This window comes from Ruditapes philippinarum, unplaced genomic scaffold, assembly GCF_026571515.1.
Source record: "Ruditapes philippinarum isolate M1 unplaced genomic scaffold, ASM2657151v2 ctg721_1_1_1_1, whole genome shotgun sequence".
In the NCBI taxonomy this organism is placed as follows: domain Eukaryota; kingdom Metazoa; phylum Mollusca; class Bivalvia; order Venerida; family Veneridae; genus Ruditapes; species Ruditapes philippinarum.
The window spans coordinates 270,519-288,560 of record NW_026863746.1 but is presented as its reverse complement, the minus strand read 5'-3'; the positions used below and the strand labels follow the sequence as shown (position 1 = coordinate 288,560).

The 18,042-nt window shown below is 31.2% G+C and overlaps 2 protein-coding genes across 4 annotated transcripts in view; one reads left to right on the top strand and one right to left on the bottom strand.

The window, feature by feature from the left end:
* The window catches only part of LOC132723200 (cysteine desulfurase-like), a 76,256-nt gene extending 66,484 nt beyond the window's left edge, over positions 1-9,772 (bottom strand). For 2 of the 3 annotated variants that reach the window (XM_060707876.1, XM_060707875.1), the window contains exons 1-6: positions 9,589-9,771; positions 4,855-4,958; positions 3,205-3,321; positions 2,587-2,724; positions 1,657-1,755; positions 507-600 (exon numbers count right to left, since the gene is read on the bottom strand). In XM_060707876.1, coding sequence (XP_060563859.1) covers positions 507-600; positions 1,657-1,755; positions 2,587-2,724; positions 3,205-3,321; positions 4,855-4,958; positions 9,589-9,700 — 664 coding nt within the window. In that variant the 5' untranslated portion in view covers positions 9,701-9,771. Of the gene's footprint in view, positions 1-506; positions 601-1,656; positions 1,756-2,586; positions 2,725-3,204; positions 3,322-4,854; positions 4,959-9,588 lie in introns of all 3 variants that reach the window. The other variant, XM_060707877.1, reaches the window with a different exon arrangement.
* Positions 9,773-9,867: 95 nt separating this feature from the next.
* On the top strand, positions 9,868-17,823 carry LOC132723213 (pyruvate dehydrogenase [acetyl-transferring]-phosphatase 1, mitochondrial-like). The gene is made up of 3 exons (XM_060707891.1): positions 9,868-10,369; positions 10,456-10,543; positions 10,863-17,823. Exons 1-3 carry the CDS (start codon positions 10,062-10,064, stop codon positions 11,589-11,591), a joined length of 1,125 nt encoding a protein of 374 aa, XP_060563874.1. The 5' UTR covers positions 9,868-10,061; the 3' UTR covers positions 11,592-17,823.
* The last annotated feature ends 219 nt before the right edge of the window (positions 17,824-18,042 follow it).

The window sequence follows — 18,042 nt, the reverse complement described above, 5'->3', positions numbered from 1 at the left end:
TATGTTTTACTTTTTTAGATTTACTTTACTGTTTTCTTTATCTTACACCAGTAAAGAAGTGAAAACATTCAAGAAAGAGACTGAAAATTACTACTACATAATGTTATTTAATAACAAAATATCATCGGGCATCAATACTTTTATTATAGATTTAGCAAAGATGGACGTTATTAATTATACTCGCCTTTGAAAGAAATATTATTAAGTACATATTTTCTTGAACAGACCAGCATTGATCCTGACCAGCCTGTGCATTCCTGCAGACTAATCAGGATTTATGATGTCCGCTATCAGTTTCTACATGTAATCAGGTTTGTAAGCAAACAGCATGGATCCTGATTAGTCTGCGCAAATACAAAGCTTGTCTGGATCCATGCTGATGGCACACACACTATTATGCTTTTGATAGGGCGTGACTCTTTAATATTTCACAAGAATTAAAGGGTAAATACTGACCTAGGCGTGGCTCTTTAATATATCACAAGAATTACAGGGTAAATACTGACCTATGTCCTCTACAGGTTGACGTACACCAATTTCGTTGTTGACAGTCATCACTGACACCAGCACAGTATCTGGTCTCATTGCAGCTTCCAGCTCCTAAAATAAAACACACTTGTCACAATATATAATTATGCATCATCCCTAATGCCTATTATGTTGAAATTATCTCCCTTGCCAATCTCCATTGTCCATCACTTAGAAATTATGTCCTTTGTCCACCACTTAGAAATTATGTCCTTTGTCCACCACTTAGAAATTATGTCCTTTGTCCACCATTAGACATTATCTCCATTGCCCATCATTTAGAAATCATCTCCATTGCCCATCATTTAGAAATCATTTCCATTGCCCATCATTTAGAAATCATCTCCATTGCCCATCATTTAGAGATTATTTCCTTTGCTAAATATTATGAGATTTAAACCCTTGCAAAACATTTGAGCTCATCATTTTGAAATTATCTCCCTTGCCCACCATTTTAAAATTATCACCCTTGCCACCCTTTAAGAGCATTATTACCATATAATTTAAACCGTTATTTCTCAAAATAATAAACAACAATAAAAAAAATAAAATTTCATGCAAAGCTAGGCTTAAAGCAAAAAAATAAAATAAAATATGCCTCATTTCTATCCATGCCAATCAAATGAAAAAAATAACAAAGCACTACAGCAATTCACTTTATTAAGTGCCAAAACATTTTGCCACAAGGTACTCTTGCCACCATGGCAACTAGGGTCCTTCCACTGATTTGAACAAGATTATCAATGTACAAGAAGGTTTAACTAGACAACATGTTCATATTATGGTGATATGGTCATACACAGGACTGCATGCATACATTTGGGTAAGTAGGTGGCTACAGGAACAATAGGTAACTGTATTTTTTGACATCATTTATTCTGTAAGCTCTTAGGTTGCTATGTTTTCTCTTATGTGGCTAAAAGAACAATGGGGAGAACAATAGAGGAGCCACCTTGGTATCCAATTGTAAGTATGGACAAATTGACAGTAAATCATCCGAATTGATTTCTTGGAGTACATAGTTAGCACAAACACAGTATCAAAATTGCACGGAAAAAAAAAATTCTTTTATCCCATTACATATCAAACCCAAAAGGCAGGGTTTGATTCCAGGAACTTTTCTCTTACCTGTAAATCGATGAGCCCATTTTTCTGTACAGGCAGGTATGTGATTTCGAAACCTTCACCTTCTAGAGCTCTACATGAATCCAGCACACATTTGTGCTCCTATATTTATAAAAGAAAGTACAATTCGTTATACAACAATTTTCATATATTAAATAATGAATTAATATCTTTTAATGCCACATGTACTATAACTTTTCAGATATTTTTATTCTCTCAATGTTAACAAATTGGAGTAATGAAGAGTACTTATGATAACGATAATTTAATGTGTTAGATAAGAATATTTATTTCATAATGCCATACAAAACTATTTTCAGTTTATTTTTTTCCAGTGCTTACAAATCATTGAAATGGCGTATCAAGTATTTAATCTAATTACACAAAAATGATCATACAAAATAATTATTTTTTAAACCCCCATAATTATGTACTACAAATTCTCAGGTATTTTTTTTTTCTCGATCCTTACAAATTCATTGTAAAATACATTGTAATTCATTTAAATATATACACATACTAAAGTATAATGTTTTAATACCAATTTACTAAATTTTTTTGCAGATGATCACATCCTAACAAAAAAGTCCAATCTTAACCACAAAAGTACATTTTACAAACTATTTATCTATTAATTATTTTTTGATGAAGAAGGAAAAGTTAAATATTACAAAATCACATCTTTAACATAAACTGGACATAATCAGACCAATTTTGCCCTAACACCACCCCCACCCTCTTTAAAAAAAAAGACCATATATAATCATTTTATTTAAGAATATAATACTCCTTTTATGGTTTTTCTTTATAAAATCTAAACAGATAAGTAAGTTATTGACCTTTACAATCTAATGGTATAAAACTCTCGGTAACTATTTCAAAACGTGTCAAAAATCCCTTTAATGGTTAAAATACCCCCATTGCCTTACTTACTGTCTGTGAGGTTATAACATGCTTCTTTTTGCTTTTGTAAAAACGTGCCGTCCCCTTCACTATGATATTATTAGATTCAGTGGCTCCACTGGTGAAGATTACCTCCCTTGGATCAGCTCCTATGCAATCTGCCACTTGCTGCAAAAAGATAACAAGATCAAAATTTCGGTCCTTTTTAGAATACAATATCAAGAAATCTGTCAAGATTTTTCTATTAACACACAGGGAAGGTTTTGTACCATACAAGATTTTAGAGAAAGACTATTTATGAATATTTCATTTTTAAGAAAGGGCATTCAGGTAAAAGAAGATGTTTTTCCAAGTGTTACACATAACTTCATATAATTAAATAACTGTCAACACTAAATCATTTTCTCATCAATACATTGAGCTGCGCCATGACAAAACCAACATAGTGCATATCCGACCAGCGTGGATGCAGATCAGGATCCATGCTGTTCACTTACGAACCCTATTACAAGTAGAGAAACTGATAGCAAACAGTACATATCCTGATTAGACTGCGCGGATGAGCAGGCTGGTCTGGATCCATGCTGGTCTCAAACGCACTAAGTTGGTTTTGTCATGGAGTGGCTCAGTCATAACTTCCATACATACCTTCCTTGCTTTTTCAACAGCAGCCTCCATTTCCCATCCATAAGCATGTGTTCTTGAATGTGGGTTGCCATAGAAACTGACTAAATATGGCAGCATTGCATCAAGTACTCTTGGATCCTTAAAAATATATTGAATAATACATGCCATGACAAATTTATATGAGCCGCGTCATGACAAAACCAACGTAATGCATTTGCAACCAGCATGGATCCAGACCAGCCTGCACATCCGAGCAGTCTGATCAGGAACCATGCTGTTTGCTTACAAACCCTATTACAAGTAGAGAAACTGATAGCCAACAGCATGGATCCTGATTAGACTGCGCGGATGCGCAGGCTGTTCTGGATGCATACTGGTCGCAAACGCACTTCGTTGGTTTTGTCATGACATGGCTCAATTATATTGAATATACATGACAAATTTATATTTTTAAAATATTCTATTGAATTCATATTCATAACACATTCTATACATACATACTTTATCTTCATAACTTATTAGAAATTATTAATTATATCAATTTTACATATAGCAGCTGTAAATAAACCAAGATTAACAAGAGCTGTCTGTAGAACAGCAATCTTGACTATTCTCAATGCTTGATAGTAAAACGAAAGCCTGGATAATGCTGAATTACTTGGTAAGTAAGTAATGGCTAATCAGGCTAATACATTCAGTTTTCCTATCTTCCATGGGGGTCTGAGTACCGGTATGTACATAAAACATCAACTGTAAGTCAAAAAGAGCAATAATTCTGTCAAAATCCATGTTCGAGTTATGGGCCTTGGAAAGTGACCTATCATGATCTGCAATAAGTGTTTGAGTTTTCACCCATGCCATTCAGTAGTTTTGATAAGACCAATTTGCACGCAAAAACCTTACAATGCCTTGGTGACTATGATAAGTCTCCATATTCTTCGAAAAGTCAAGCTTAAAAGATTTAAAAATCATACCAAAAGAACAAAACTTTGAAATTAACAATGTCTGGAATGACAGTTCTATGTTTTATGTACAAATTACAAATAATAATTCAATTCAAATGAACACTTGATAAGAAATTTGCATAACTAATGCTTCCATTTGGTTTCAGTTTTTTAGCTTCATGTTTAATTTCTAAAGTTTTTATATAAAAAAAAATTATGTTTTAGAAAATAAATGGAAGTAATATACTAATAAACTAAAATATACACGGTATCAAAATCTCCCTTTGCTAAAAAAAAATCTTATATAAAACAGATTTTGGACCAGTTAATGTGACCCTGACATTGATCTGAGGAAGCCCAAACCTGTATCTTCCACATTGTCTTAGAACTATTAATATTTCTGCCAAGTAGTTTTAATTTTCTTCAAACAAATTCAAAGATACAGAGCCAACACAAAATTTTGAACTTATTTACAACTTGACTAAGTATGACCTTGACCTGATGAAGCCAAAACCTGCACATCTCAAACTGATTTATAATTCTGCTAAGAAGTTTCAATTTCCTTCCAAATCAGAAATTTTAGCGATAATTTTTTCCAAAATCAAGAGGCTCAGGCCTCTTCGAGAAAAATCACTGGTTATCAGACTGACTGGCAGACTGGCCATGTCCATAACATTATACATCAAAACAAAATTTCAACCATTCATGAAAATAATTAAAAACATACAAGAGGTGTTGTGGACTGAGCATCTAGATAAAGAGGACGTAACTCTTTGTCTGGCATATCCTTTCGAATGTTGGAAACATCTGTCAATTTATGTGGAGGTGAACCTGCAAATATAACTTCTAACAATTTCAACAGTTTACAGATATAATATCATATATTATATCATTTAATACATTTTCAAAGATATATGATCTTGGAATTTATGCTGAATCGCTTCACGGGTTTATGCATCCCCAGGCAAAATTAAGCGTACGTGGAATCCTTGCTCTGAAATATTTGCGTCCAGCTGTAATAAACATGCGTACCGGGACGCCGCCCCCGAGAACCTTGTATGATTTCAAAAACACTATTACAACTTGTCTATACATTCTGAAAGATGGTGAGGAAGAAATGAATTGTGCAACACTGTCCATTTAGCACAGGCCTTAGCAGTATAGAACTATTGAATCCAATATTCCCTAATAAAGTATTAGCAATTGGGAAACAGACAAAAGCCCTACCATCAAAAAAGACAAGGCGGACAAAAGCCTTCCCCTGAAAATGACAGGGCGGATAAAGCTATCCAAAGAAATTAACAAGGTGGTCCGCCTCGTCTCGAGTCACGGTCTGCCCTGGTATGGTCTGCCCTAGGCCATCCTTAAAAAGATGTATATGTTTGCAGTAACGCGACCGACTCACAAAATTTGCCCCTACTCAAATATTTTTTCATGGTCTGGATAAAAAAATTATTTTTTTGGTCTCAGAAAATTATGCCTTGTGCTTTGTTTTCGTTCTTTTAAAGGTTAATAGAAGAAATAAAATGTAGTTCTTATTAAATTAGAATTCAGTTATCCATTTATTAATTGTTACCAGATTATCAAAGCATATATTGTCTTCCAATTGTTTATTTGGGAAGAACAGTTCAAAAAAAAAAAAAAAAAAAAAAATCGACCTTAGTAACCTACCCAGCTTGAAAATTCTGGGACGGGTTACTGCAAACAAACATTTTTTTAAGGATGGCCCTGTCTCACGGTCCGCCCTGTCCGTAATTATTTTGGATGTTGATGCGAGTGGATTCGTCGAACTACTGGTTCATCAAACTGATCTTATATTATAAAACAGGTAGTGGTTTCAGCAACATTTATATAGTGCAAACAATTTAATATCTATTGTATAATTGGCACGCCAATCACACATTTTCATGCAATTAAAGACAAGATTTCGAAAATTTAAACCTATTATTAATTATTATCTTTCATAATATTTAAATAAAAGCATTACACAAAACAAAAGAACAATATCATAATAATATATACACGTATATATCCTAGAGTCATTAGTTTTGACGCCCTTAAGCTGTTTAACTAGTGCATTTCTTTATATTGAACTTGATCATTAAATAATATACAATATAAAGTAACTATGGCATGTTGTTTGTCACTGCAAACCATTTTTATGTTTGTTAAAATTCAAAATCAGTTAAGTTTTGTACTTAAGTAAACAGACTGTGGAGGCATCCATTGTTGTTTACAGTCATATGAAATGACGCCTTTTCATTGGGTGGTTATTTTAAAAGGATATTTCACTGTAATGAAGTATGAACAGCAAAAGAAGTTTTTAAATGAGCAAACCTGCAATGTAACAACATCGTGAAAACTTAAAATTATAATATATTTCATATAAAACTATCCATTATTTAGGAATGTCATACACCCTGGCAGTGGTCTTATTAGGTGCACCTGTCTCTTTAACCTTGAATGTATTTACCATTAATCTTGATGAATAGCATCTGTATTTGGCTTAAAGGGCTGAAAAATATATCTAAAATGAATGATGTTGTAAAGATATGTATATGTTTATTTGAAAAATGATTTTTTTTCTTTCTTTTTTAAACTTTATATACAATAATTAATCCATTATGAATTTTACTCAGTATCAATTAAAAACCAATTAACGTTTTCAAACAATATAAGCTGTACACCTTATGATACAGTGAATATTAAGGACACTTTGCAAAGTTTTGGTCACATGACACTCATTAGACATTTTAAAATGGAGGATAGAAACAGAAAAGGGCAGGTCAAGATTTTTCAAAGGCTATATTTGCAAAATTATGGCTTGCATAAACATCAATTGAATTTGCATTAGTAAAAAGATGAAAAAATACAGTACATATGATAAAGGTGAAGTATTTTCAGTGAAATATCTCTGTCTTTTCACATGTTTTAGTTATACGTTGTAAATACATGCTTGCAGTGCAGTCAGCAAATTATGACGTCATACGAGGTCGTTTTCGTCATTTTTTAGGTCAAAACAAAAATGGCGTCAAAATAGATGAGCGTCAAAACACATGACCCGACGATAGATAAAACCTGAAAAAAGAATAATAATTTAAAATTTGTAACAAAAAATTCATGATAAAAACACTTTATATATATGAACCGTGTTTAATCTGTCTTTATTTACTTTATAACATGAGAACGAAGAAACCACTTTCGCACCTCTTCATAAATTAAGTTCGCCGAACCGGTAGTTCGACGTCGAATGTCAGACGTTTCACTCCCAAGACGTTTCACTATTGAGACGTTTCACTCCCAAGACGGTTCACACCTAGACGTTTCACTCCCATTTTGTCAATTGTATGGACGTTTCACTCCCAATTTTTAAGAGATGTTTACTAGGAAACACTAAATTTAAATTTCATTAATATAAAACAGTGTATGAAGGAAATTCAATTGAATGTTTCATTTTGTGATTTCAATGGTATTGTAAATTCGAAGATTACTCATTTGATTATGGGTTGAGTGATTAGAGGTGTAAATGAAAGACAAATTTCTGAAGTATCACTTTTATTATAAGTGTAACAACCTGAGAAAATTCTGTTTATAGTAAATAAAAAAAATAATAGAATAACATAGAAAGAACAACAAAGACATATTATAAGTATCAATTTAAATATTGAAATCAATAACAGTAAAGTATCTGATATTATTCAAATAATAAAAAATATCAATATATTAAATATATTATATAATGATTATTTTCATTATAATGATTATTTTTTTGTAAGTCTTAAACAATGAAATGCGAAACATGTGTATAAAATAAATTATTTTTTAAATTTATTTTCTTCAACAATTTATTAAACAGTAGCCATTAAACAAATTTAAGTAATTGTGGTGTTATCTCATCGCCTAATAAGTTGAATAAACACTTAGGCAATCAACTAACAGTTTGACACCACTATTAAATCAGTTGTATAAACACTGCACTTAAAGCATCAACAGTTTACTAATCAGTGGTTTATTGGACCATTTAAATATTTTTTGAAAACAGCCAATTTAAACAATGTAACTTCTCCATAAGTTTTGTTTATATAATAATGAATTTTAATCACAAAAATGATTATACATGACAAATATTGAAAAAAGTCCCAATGCTTCTAATTTAATTTAAAGATATTTCTGATCAAAATTTTGACATATATATCACAAAAGCACTATATATACTTAAGCATTAAATAATTTAATGCCATATATAAATATTTATGTATATTTTTATTTTTTTTTATTTCATAATCTATTTTAATGTCCCCCTGAAAAAAATCATACTTAGTTCTAAGTTAAACCTACATACTGTTTGAAACTTTTATTGATTATATGTCATGTTGTTACTATTGTAAACTGACTGGAAAATAAAAGTGATTGTTGTTAAAAAAAAAAAAAAAAAATTATATTTTTTTAACCCATGTTTAAAATTAACAACAAAAAACACTTTTCTCAAAGTTAATTGCTGTCACAAGATTGTTATGCTTTAAATAAATTAAAATTGCCTACTGAGTCCATGTTTATAAAAGATCAATTAGTTAGTTATATTAAAGTATTAATTTAATCAAAAATGTTTTTTCATTAAGTGAAATAATGTGATAATTGCACATATGGATCAAAGTATAGGAAAAAACCTTATTTCAAAACAACAATAAAGAAGATAAGATAACTGAAATGATAGAACTTAAAGTACTGAGTTTAAAGTCATAGACAAAAAAGTGAAATCCCCCTTTTTATTTATTTTTATTAAATTTAAGGTCTACTTTTGTTCAATTCAATATAGTTCAATATTTTAGGTCAATTTTAGTATATCATAAGTATCAAAATAATTTTGGTATAAAAAGGGAGTGAAACGTCTTCAAGACGTTTCACTCCCATTTGGGAGTGAAACGTCTTGGTGTGAACCGTCTTAGTCTTTCATATTTAAATTATATATAAGAATGTATGTTTTTTAGTATTTTTATTTATTTATTTATTTAAATAATTCATTAAATTTTTAATTGTTTTACTCGGTATATTATGAACTTTAAGTAAATTTTTAGATACTAGACTTTGCTAGTGATGTAGATTTGGGTAAACTATCATTTTTTAGTTTTTTAGCATATGATTCGTTTTTATAAATATATCCTGAAAGGTCTATTTTATGCATGTGATGTATATTTAACATGTCTAATCATTTTTTATTGTAGCTGTTTTATATTTGTTGATCTTATACTTTATGTTATTTACAGTCGGTTATAAAAGCTCCTAGAGCTTATGTTGTATTGTTGAAAACTTGCCGACTTGAAATAAAACTTATCTTATCTTATCTTATCTTAACTGTCTCAATAGTGAAACGTCTGTCTACCTTCGACGTCAGTGATTTTAAGGTACCCCACCCACTAGATCATACAGATTAATGATCTGAAATAAATTATCTGATATATACCATCTGAACTTTCATTTTGAGTGTGAGTTTGGATTTGCATCATGCGGACATAGTAAGGACTCGATCTTAAACCAAAGGCACGACTGCCACTTCTGCAAATAGTAGAAAACATCGTGTATTTCGTTATGAAATAAGCGAAACGTAAAACAAGGGTTAACGCCGAAGAAACACGAATGAAAAGTTTATCATTGGTTTCGAATTTCCTTAATTTTCATTTGCTGTACATATGACAAAGACTCTCAATCAATCAATGTTACTTGTACGATTTTTTTTTCAACTTATTATCTAATTTAGCTGTCGCGAGTAGATTTATTTTACCAATCTTGGATTATCGAAACTACTGCTACTAACATTCAGCATAAAATGTCAGCCTCCACTGATGTGATATGAATGTCAAATTTATCTTCTCAAAAACGAATTGATTATGGAGAAAATATCATTGATGGCCACGTAGAATTATAGAAGATACAACTATGGCCCTACTTAAGGCTTTTTCAAGGCGAATGCACATCCTTAAATACCCTGTCAATCTTGGGAAAGATGCCGGGAAAAGACAAATTGTACAGAACAGATATTTTACATTTGACAATTACCCTAGGTTATCTAGACAACAAGTGACTTTCTACTTAAGATATCATGAGTACAACAGTGAAGATTTGAATGATGGTGCAGTAAAAAACTTTATGACAAACAAATTAGCCGCAAACCAACCAATTGAAGACCGTGCTGCTCAAGTGAGACTTAGATTAAATGAATCTGATAGTAAACCTGGGCAGTACATGTTTTGGGAAAAATTTTGAACGGACAATGGCAGTTGTGCTTTGTTGCTCAAAGTTCTTAGTGAAAGATTTGGGTTTGTTATTATAGCCGTTCTTTGGCAAACCTTATGAAGGATTTTGGACAAGAATACTATGCAAATGAATTGAAAACCCTTTGCAATGATCTAAATACAAAGGTTTTACTCATAAAGACAACTATCAACCAGTTCAGAATATGAATGGAACTGTAAATAGAAGGTTTTGCCGAAGCTTTTCCCAGTCAGAAAATGTTGCCAACTCCAATTGATGACAATACTGTAAGAAGAAAATCTCAAATAGCCAGCTTCTCAATGAAAAGGTTGGATCACGGAACATTTTTATCTTTGGATGCAAATGCCCGACAAATGCCTTAAACAAATCACTTATGTTTTGGAAAAATATACTAGCTTTAAATGCAAAGGATCTTGTTGCAACAGTTGCTTAATATAATAAATGAGACCGACCCCTTTAATGTAGCAAATGGCTGGAGATTGTAAAGCTGTTCTTGGACAGCAAGTAGAAAGTGAAACATTTGTTGCTAAAAACTTGTCCAGAGAACATTGTGCAGAAAATTTGGACGAAGTAGAAAGGTTAAACAATCAGCATCCTAACGAGCAAAATATCATCCTAAGGAATGGAAGGCTTCTTGGAGATCTTGCACCTCTTAGAGCATTTGGCGATGCTCGGTACAAGTGGCCTGCAAGAGTTATGAAACATGTATTGAATGTTGCAAATCCAAATGTGATAAGTATATATGGGGAAAATTTAATACCAACTAATTACAAAAGCCCACCTTACCTCACAGCCGAACCTGAAGTGATTCATCATTCTCTTAAACCAAATGACAAGTTTTTAATTCTCGCAACAGATGGTTTATGGGAACATCTAGATGAGCAACAAGTTGTGGATCTTGTAGCAGCTCACATGGATGAACGTCAAATTTTGACTGAATTTGTCTTGCCAAGAAACGATATAACACTGAGAGAAGTTAATGAAATTTTGAAAGTGAGAAAACGTAAGCTAGCAAAGAAACCTGAAGATGAAAATGTAGCTACGCATTTACTTAGGATGGCACTTGGTCCAGCTCATGGACAAATTTCTCAATATCTGACATTGCCAGAGTCTGTTGTGCGAGCTTACAGAGATGATATCACTATCACTGTGATATATTTTGACACAGATTATTTAGTAAAAAGGATCTCATAGATCTGTGTTTTTGATAAAGAAATATTGTAGAGTTTACCTTAATTCAATTATTAATATCTAACTGATAATACTCAAAATTAACAACAAGGGAAGCAAGAAAACATGCATATTAGCCTTAAACTTTATAAGTTTAAAAGTGTTATAATGTTTACATAAATGATAAATGTTATTTTTTGCAAAATCTCTTATATTTATTAAGTGCTCATCATTATTGTTTTATCTGATCTGTTTGTGTAACTTACTCAGGTAAGCACAAGCAAGGGCTTGCTTAGAAGTGACCACTATGATTTTAAATTTGAAAACCCAGCCTCATATATTTCAAGTAGAGTTTAAATTTATACATTGTCCCTAACAGAATAAGTTGTATTTGATTTTCTTAATTTTCACAATGTTCTTTTATAATGAAAACAATAGTAAATTATCAACAACAAAAAAAAAATAGAAGAATAAAAAGTTAATGCATAAGAATTTGAACTATAAAGAAAAAGGCATTAAGAATTTTACTCTCAGGCACTAAAGAGAAGAGAACAGCATGAAGAATTAGTAAAAGCTTAAAATTTCAATTGAAAGCGATAGATACAATGAAATTTAATAGTTATTCAAGAAATGGTTTTGTTTTGTTTGATAGTTTGTAACACTTGTAAGCATATCTTATGACTTTGATTTTTACAATGCACCACCAGTATTCCTCCAATTATCAGGTTGTTGTTTACCAAGCTAGCATAAAAAATTTTAGACATTTTTATAATTGTCGGTTATCCGCGGTATATATTCCATATATGTGATGACGATGAAATTTTATGTACATGTACTACATGTCAGTAAATCTGATTTTCATTGAACTATCAATGTATTAATATTACCTACATACAAGGTTGCTGTAAATTTATGAATTGATTTTGCTGTACTTTAAAGGCCCATTTAGCCTAAAAATGCAGAAAAATATATTTTTCTGAAATTTATATTTTTGGTGTGCTTTGACATTTTTTCATAAGGTAGCTCATTCAGGCCATAATACAAGTAACTGGGCCATCTTTTGCATTTTGGCAGTTAGTATATTATAATGGCTTGGTAAAGTGTTTTTTCCATATATTTTGTATTGAAGTCAAAATACCACACTGTTTACATTTTGCTTTCTTTATCACAAATTATTTTACATTTAATTTCAGTGTTATTTTCTCCAGGTGATCAGCTTCTTACATTTTCTAAACTCGATTTTACAACATTATAAAACACATGTGTGCTGACTTTATACATAAAGAAAAAAAATAATATCTGAGACCTAATGTGCTTTTAAGCTACAAAAGCAGTTATGTAGGATTATGAATTTGTTATACAGACTTGACAGGATAATTGACCTTGTTTAAATAGATGTTCGCCAGCAGTCTGAATTATGTTATAGAAAAATTACTAAGTTCATAAACTTACCACTGTTTTATACATATAACCAGTCAGATAAGTAATAATCAAAGAATTCCTTCAAATGTTTTTTTTCCCCCTGCTTCCAACCACATTGGCTCTGTTTATTCATTCAAACTACTAGTACCCTCCTCGTTTTAAGGGTGTTTTTTTTTATTAACATTGTAGAATATGCTGGGAACTGGAAGAAAATATTGTTTATGTCTATATTGTTAAGTAACAGGAGCACTGACATGTTTTGATGGTGGTTTAATACACCAATAAACAGTTTTGATATGAACTACCGGTACATAAATAACCGAGGTATATCAAGTGAAAATATATGAGTTGTTTCCCTTATCTTCTAAAATCAATATCTCTAATGCTTAAACAATACAAATTAAGCAGTTTTTAGACCGCTAGTTTGTTGTGATTTAATGTCTGATAATAAATTCATTTCACCAATGGAAAACTTTGGATCTTAGCTTCGTCACAGAATATACTTCAACACTTCTTTGACACCAACATATTTAAATTAACTGTAAAATGTTCCATATGTCCAGGTATTTATATTAACATTAATATACGTACCTGATATGTCAAACCATTATACAGTGAGATACTCAACTTGCAAAATTACTGATAAGAATAGCCTGTCGTTTGCAAGTTCAGAAACTGTTTATCGGTGTATTGTCTGATTTGTTACACATTTGTTTAAAATGTTTTAGAATGCTCTTGTATAATTTTTGATAATTACCTGCATCTATGTCTGTCTAAAAAGTTGTTTTTTTCTAAAATTGCCATAAACTATGCTTATATGTAGTATATGTAACATATATGTGCTGTGAAACTATTACGAGTGCTTTAATGTCAGTTTTAAACCTAAATTTCCCTTAGAGATAACATTTCTTGTACAATGGAACTATTCAAGAATTATTTTGTCAAGCTTGCATTATCTTTGTAAAATAGATATGTGAGTATACTTACATATTCAAATAATAACTCAGTCAATGGCAAAAGAGGTGGCATGGTCAAGTGGTTAAAATGTCTGACTAGTACTAATCTAAGGATGGATGTCCAGGCGGGTTCAAACCCCATCAAGAGCAACCCATTGTTTCCTTGAGCAAGAAACTTTTCACTCAAGCTCATTGCTTAGTGATGTTTATATTCCAGAAATAGATTTAAGCTTACAGTTTCTATAACAATCAAACTAAAAATAAATTGTAATGATAATGAATCAAGTAGAACAAACAATCAAAACAAGATGATTGTTTTTTAGCTCACCCTGAGATTGTTGAATGTCCTTTGTCTGTCGCATTGTTTTTTAGCTCTTTCTGAGATCGTTGAATGTCAGTTGTCTGTCGCCTGTCCACATTTTGTTCGTTAACACTAGCGGTCACATTTTTGCCTCAATCATCATCTAACTTTCTCAGGATGCTTGTCTAGGTAGTTGCTCGGATGGGTTTGATGGGTCAGGTGAGCAATCTAGGGCTATCTTGGCCCTCTTGTTTAATAATGATAACGGAAGCTTCGACTCTTACCAATCTTCAGCAGGGTTATAAAATATCAAAATTTAATATCTAAAAAAAAATTCTGTATTTATACACTGATAAGATGGCTAAAACGTGTACACATGCTATTTAAAGAAAAGAAAGTGCTATATAAATATTCGTCCATATTTTATTTACAGAAAAGAAAGTGCTAAACATGTTTAAATGTTCATACTTGTTAGAAAGGATATAAGAAAATTGGTATTAATATGACATGATAGTTTTATTATGAACATTTAGTTTAGAATTTATTTTTATCTCATTATGTGTCAATTTTTCCACATTTCAAGTTGTTTTGTTTTACATTAGAATTATATAATTTAGCAATGATAAAAACAGAAATATCACAACTACAAACAATATTTTTTTCTTCCATGCAATTTAGCACTAATTAAGGGCTGTATCCTGTAGTCAAAACAAATGATACTTTCAGATTCATGCAAATTTTCATGAAAATTTGAAAATGTATTTAAAAGTTAAAAATATTATGAAGTGAACAAAGAAAATAATTTACACATTGCAAACAGCACTGACATTATCTACATGAAATAACCCAAAACAGGTCAAAATATGCAAAAAAGATGTTTTTCTAGATTTGAAGTTATGGGATTAATTCTTTGATCTTCTTTGACTTCTAAAACCCCATAGCAACTTATTTCCACCTCATAAGCATTAGAAAAGTGATATTTTCCCAAATTTTTATTGAGAAAAGTGAGATTTCGTCATAAATAGACAGCAGCCGTGTATATAAAACTATATATAATGTCACGATTATCCAATGAAATTAGCGAGGTTACAAACGTGCAGTATTATAATTAGTAGTTCTACACTAATGCACATACTCAAATTAGTTTTGTAGCAAAATAATAACAATGTTAATGCCAGAAAATGAAATATCAATCAATGAAGCTCAAAATAAATGATTTTATAGAAAGCTTTATCTGATGAAAATTATAATTTTTAATTTTTTTTTTTTTTTCAAAAGTAAAATTGTTGCTTCCATAATCATGTTGTTGATGCTTGGAAAAGTTGTTATACAGAATGTCTTTGTTATTTTAACCAGTTAGTAAAAAAATTGTGCATTTCAATTTTGTTATTCACTCTTAAAGCATCACACCTGAAGATTCATCCTAATTTTTAGCTCGACTATTCGATAAGAATAAGAATAGTAGAGCTATTGTAGTCACCCGAGCGTCGGCGTAACCACTAATGTTAAAGTTTTTGTAATACCTAAAGTTTTTGTAATACCTCACTCATGCCCCAGAGGTCATTGATTTTCTACATATAGTAAAAACAGAAACTAAAGCAAATGTTTTCTGAAAATGAGAAAGCAAGAGCTTAGATGTTTGACATGAAACATTAATTGTCTGGTGGACCTGTATCAAGATTTTCAGAATTAATCCCTTGGGTCAAAATTTTGCCCTGCTCAAGAGGACTTTTTTGTCCTTTGTTGTACAGCTATGAAATTTGGACTATGTGCACAATTTTAAATGTAAAGTTGAACTTTGAGATCAGCTGAGCTAGATTTTGATGATGTGACCTCTTTTCTTGTCCTTTGATGTACAGTCATGAATTTTAGGCCATATAAAAGATGACCTTGACCACCAAATTCACTAGACTCAACTGCATAATGTTAAAGTTCATTTATATAGAAACAGAATAAACTCTTCTGTTTCTACACTACTATTTAGTGTTGTATGATATAATGCGGTGGCTTAGCATTTTTCACAAATGCAATCTCGCTATGATCATGCTTCAGCCTGAAAAAGGAAACTATAAACTGAATTCTGAAAGCTGCACGCCTCCAGATGAGCAAAAATATTTCGATAAAATCAAACCTGAGAAAAATGTTCTAAGATTTTAGGAGAAGTATATAAAGATTCAAAATTCTAGTAAAAATTTACATGTTATGTGCGATTAATGACCAAATTTTTCAGTATTTATAACTTATAATATTTCTACTGCGTCTCTTATAATTTCAGTTCCCTTTCAATATGTAACACCTTAAATGGCTGTGTCCACCTTTCAACCTGAACATTACCATGTCTCATTTTAGGGCATTTAAAAATATGTATTGACAGAATAGCTAACAGTGCATTTAGTGCTCGACAATTTTTTTAAGCCAATCACCGACGAGGATTTTTCAAATTTTCAGGTTACAAATCTTAATAGAACAGATTTTATATAAACTGGACGTTTTATATCATAAAACGCAAGTGGGCAGAGCACTAAGCCGGTTAGAGTGCATATTGGATGTTCTTCGTAAATAAGAAAGCTACAGTCGCTTCGCAAGCTCCGCTCCTTTTTAGCTTTCTTATTTACGAAGAACACCCAATATGCACTCTAACCTATACATCATGGATCAGATTTCACATGTGCCAACTGATCTTGGCTTGCACTGGGCGCATGGTTAGATTCAGTCCATGCCAAGCAGGCTGACGGTTACTTGTATGAATCCTTTATTTTTACAGGGTTACATTTACCACAGACATTTACTAGTATGCTAAATGTGCTGTTATTTATGTACGGAACACAATTGGTTAAAGGGAGATAAATACTATTTGACTAACACTTTAATATTTAGAGAGTTTTTGCCACTTGCTTAAAACTGATTTATTTAGGATTGTTAGTTTTCTGTTTTGTCTTTGTATGATTTTCTTTATAATAATGTTTGACATAATATTAGGATAAATGTTTGCTTGTTAAAGTACTTACTATAAGTGAAGTTTTCCAAATTTTCTTGTCAAAAATTTTTTTGCGCTGTCGGGGACAAGTCATTAAATATTTCCTTTAGAAAGAAAAGTTATAATCATTGCTTGGTACTTGTTAGTTCCAGTAACAGATCCAGTAGTGATCTGGCATACATGTAGTACATCACCATTCAAAAATTAAATTACACAATGTATAAGATAATGTTTTGTTAAATCGGTTAAAAAATACTCAAAACTAATCTTGGCTATATTACATTATCAGTTTTGTACTTTAAAAAGTAACAATTCTATAGTTTTGCAATGAAATAAGGAATTTTTTGTTCCCAGTGTCGAAGTAAAAATCTACTGCTCATATTTCAAAGTCCCTGCTTTAACCTACAATTTACCATATTGTAGACATCATGTAGAAATTGTTGCTTTGTAACAAAGTGTTATTTAATTATACATGTACATATATGTATATATAAAGTGATGGTTTAAATATTGACTCTTTAGTTTTTTGTTTGTTTATGTTTTGTTTTTATTTTATTGTATGTTCTTAATAATTAACAACAGACAATTAAATTATGATTTGAGCTTAATGTTTTTTTTGTATACCCCAAACTGATTAAACTACAGCTATCACTAAATGTGATTAATACCCTTGCATTAAGACTGACCCGGAAATGAGGAAGTTACAAGTAACAGAATACCTTGTAAAAGAATTGAAATAGAGAAATGGTTGTGGGAAATTAAAGATAGTTTTGGTTCTTGTACATTGCATTTCCTTTCACTGTAGCTGACTATTGATGA

Excerpts from the sequence above, each read along its gene's own strand:
- LOC132723213 (XM_060707891.1), top strand. The coding sequence starts at position 10,062 with ATGGCCCTACTTAAGGCTTTTTCAAGGCGAATGCACATCCTTAAATAC. Across the intron at positions 10,370-10,455 it reads AGTAAACCTGGGCAGTACAT|CCGTTCTTTGGCAAACCTTA; the intron begins GTTTTGGGAAAA and ends TTGTTATTATAG. Across the intron at positions 10,544-10,862 it reads GCAATGATCTAAATACAAAG|CAAATGGCTGGAGATTGTAA; the intron begins GTTTTACTCATA and ends CCTTTAATGTAG.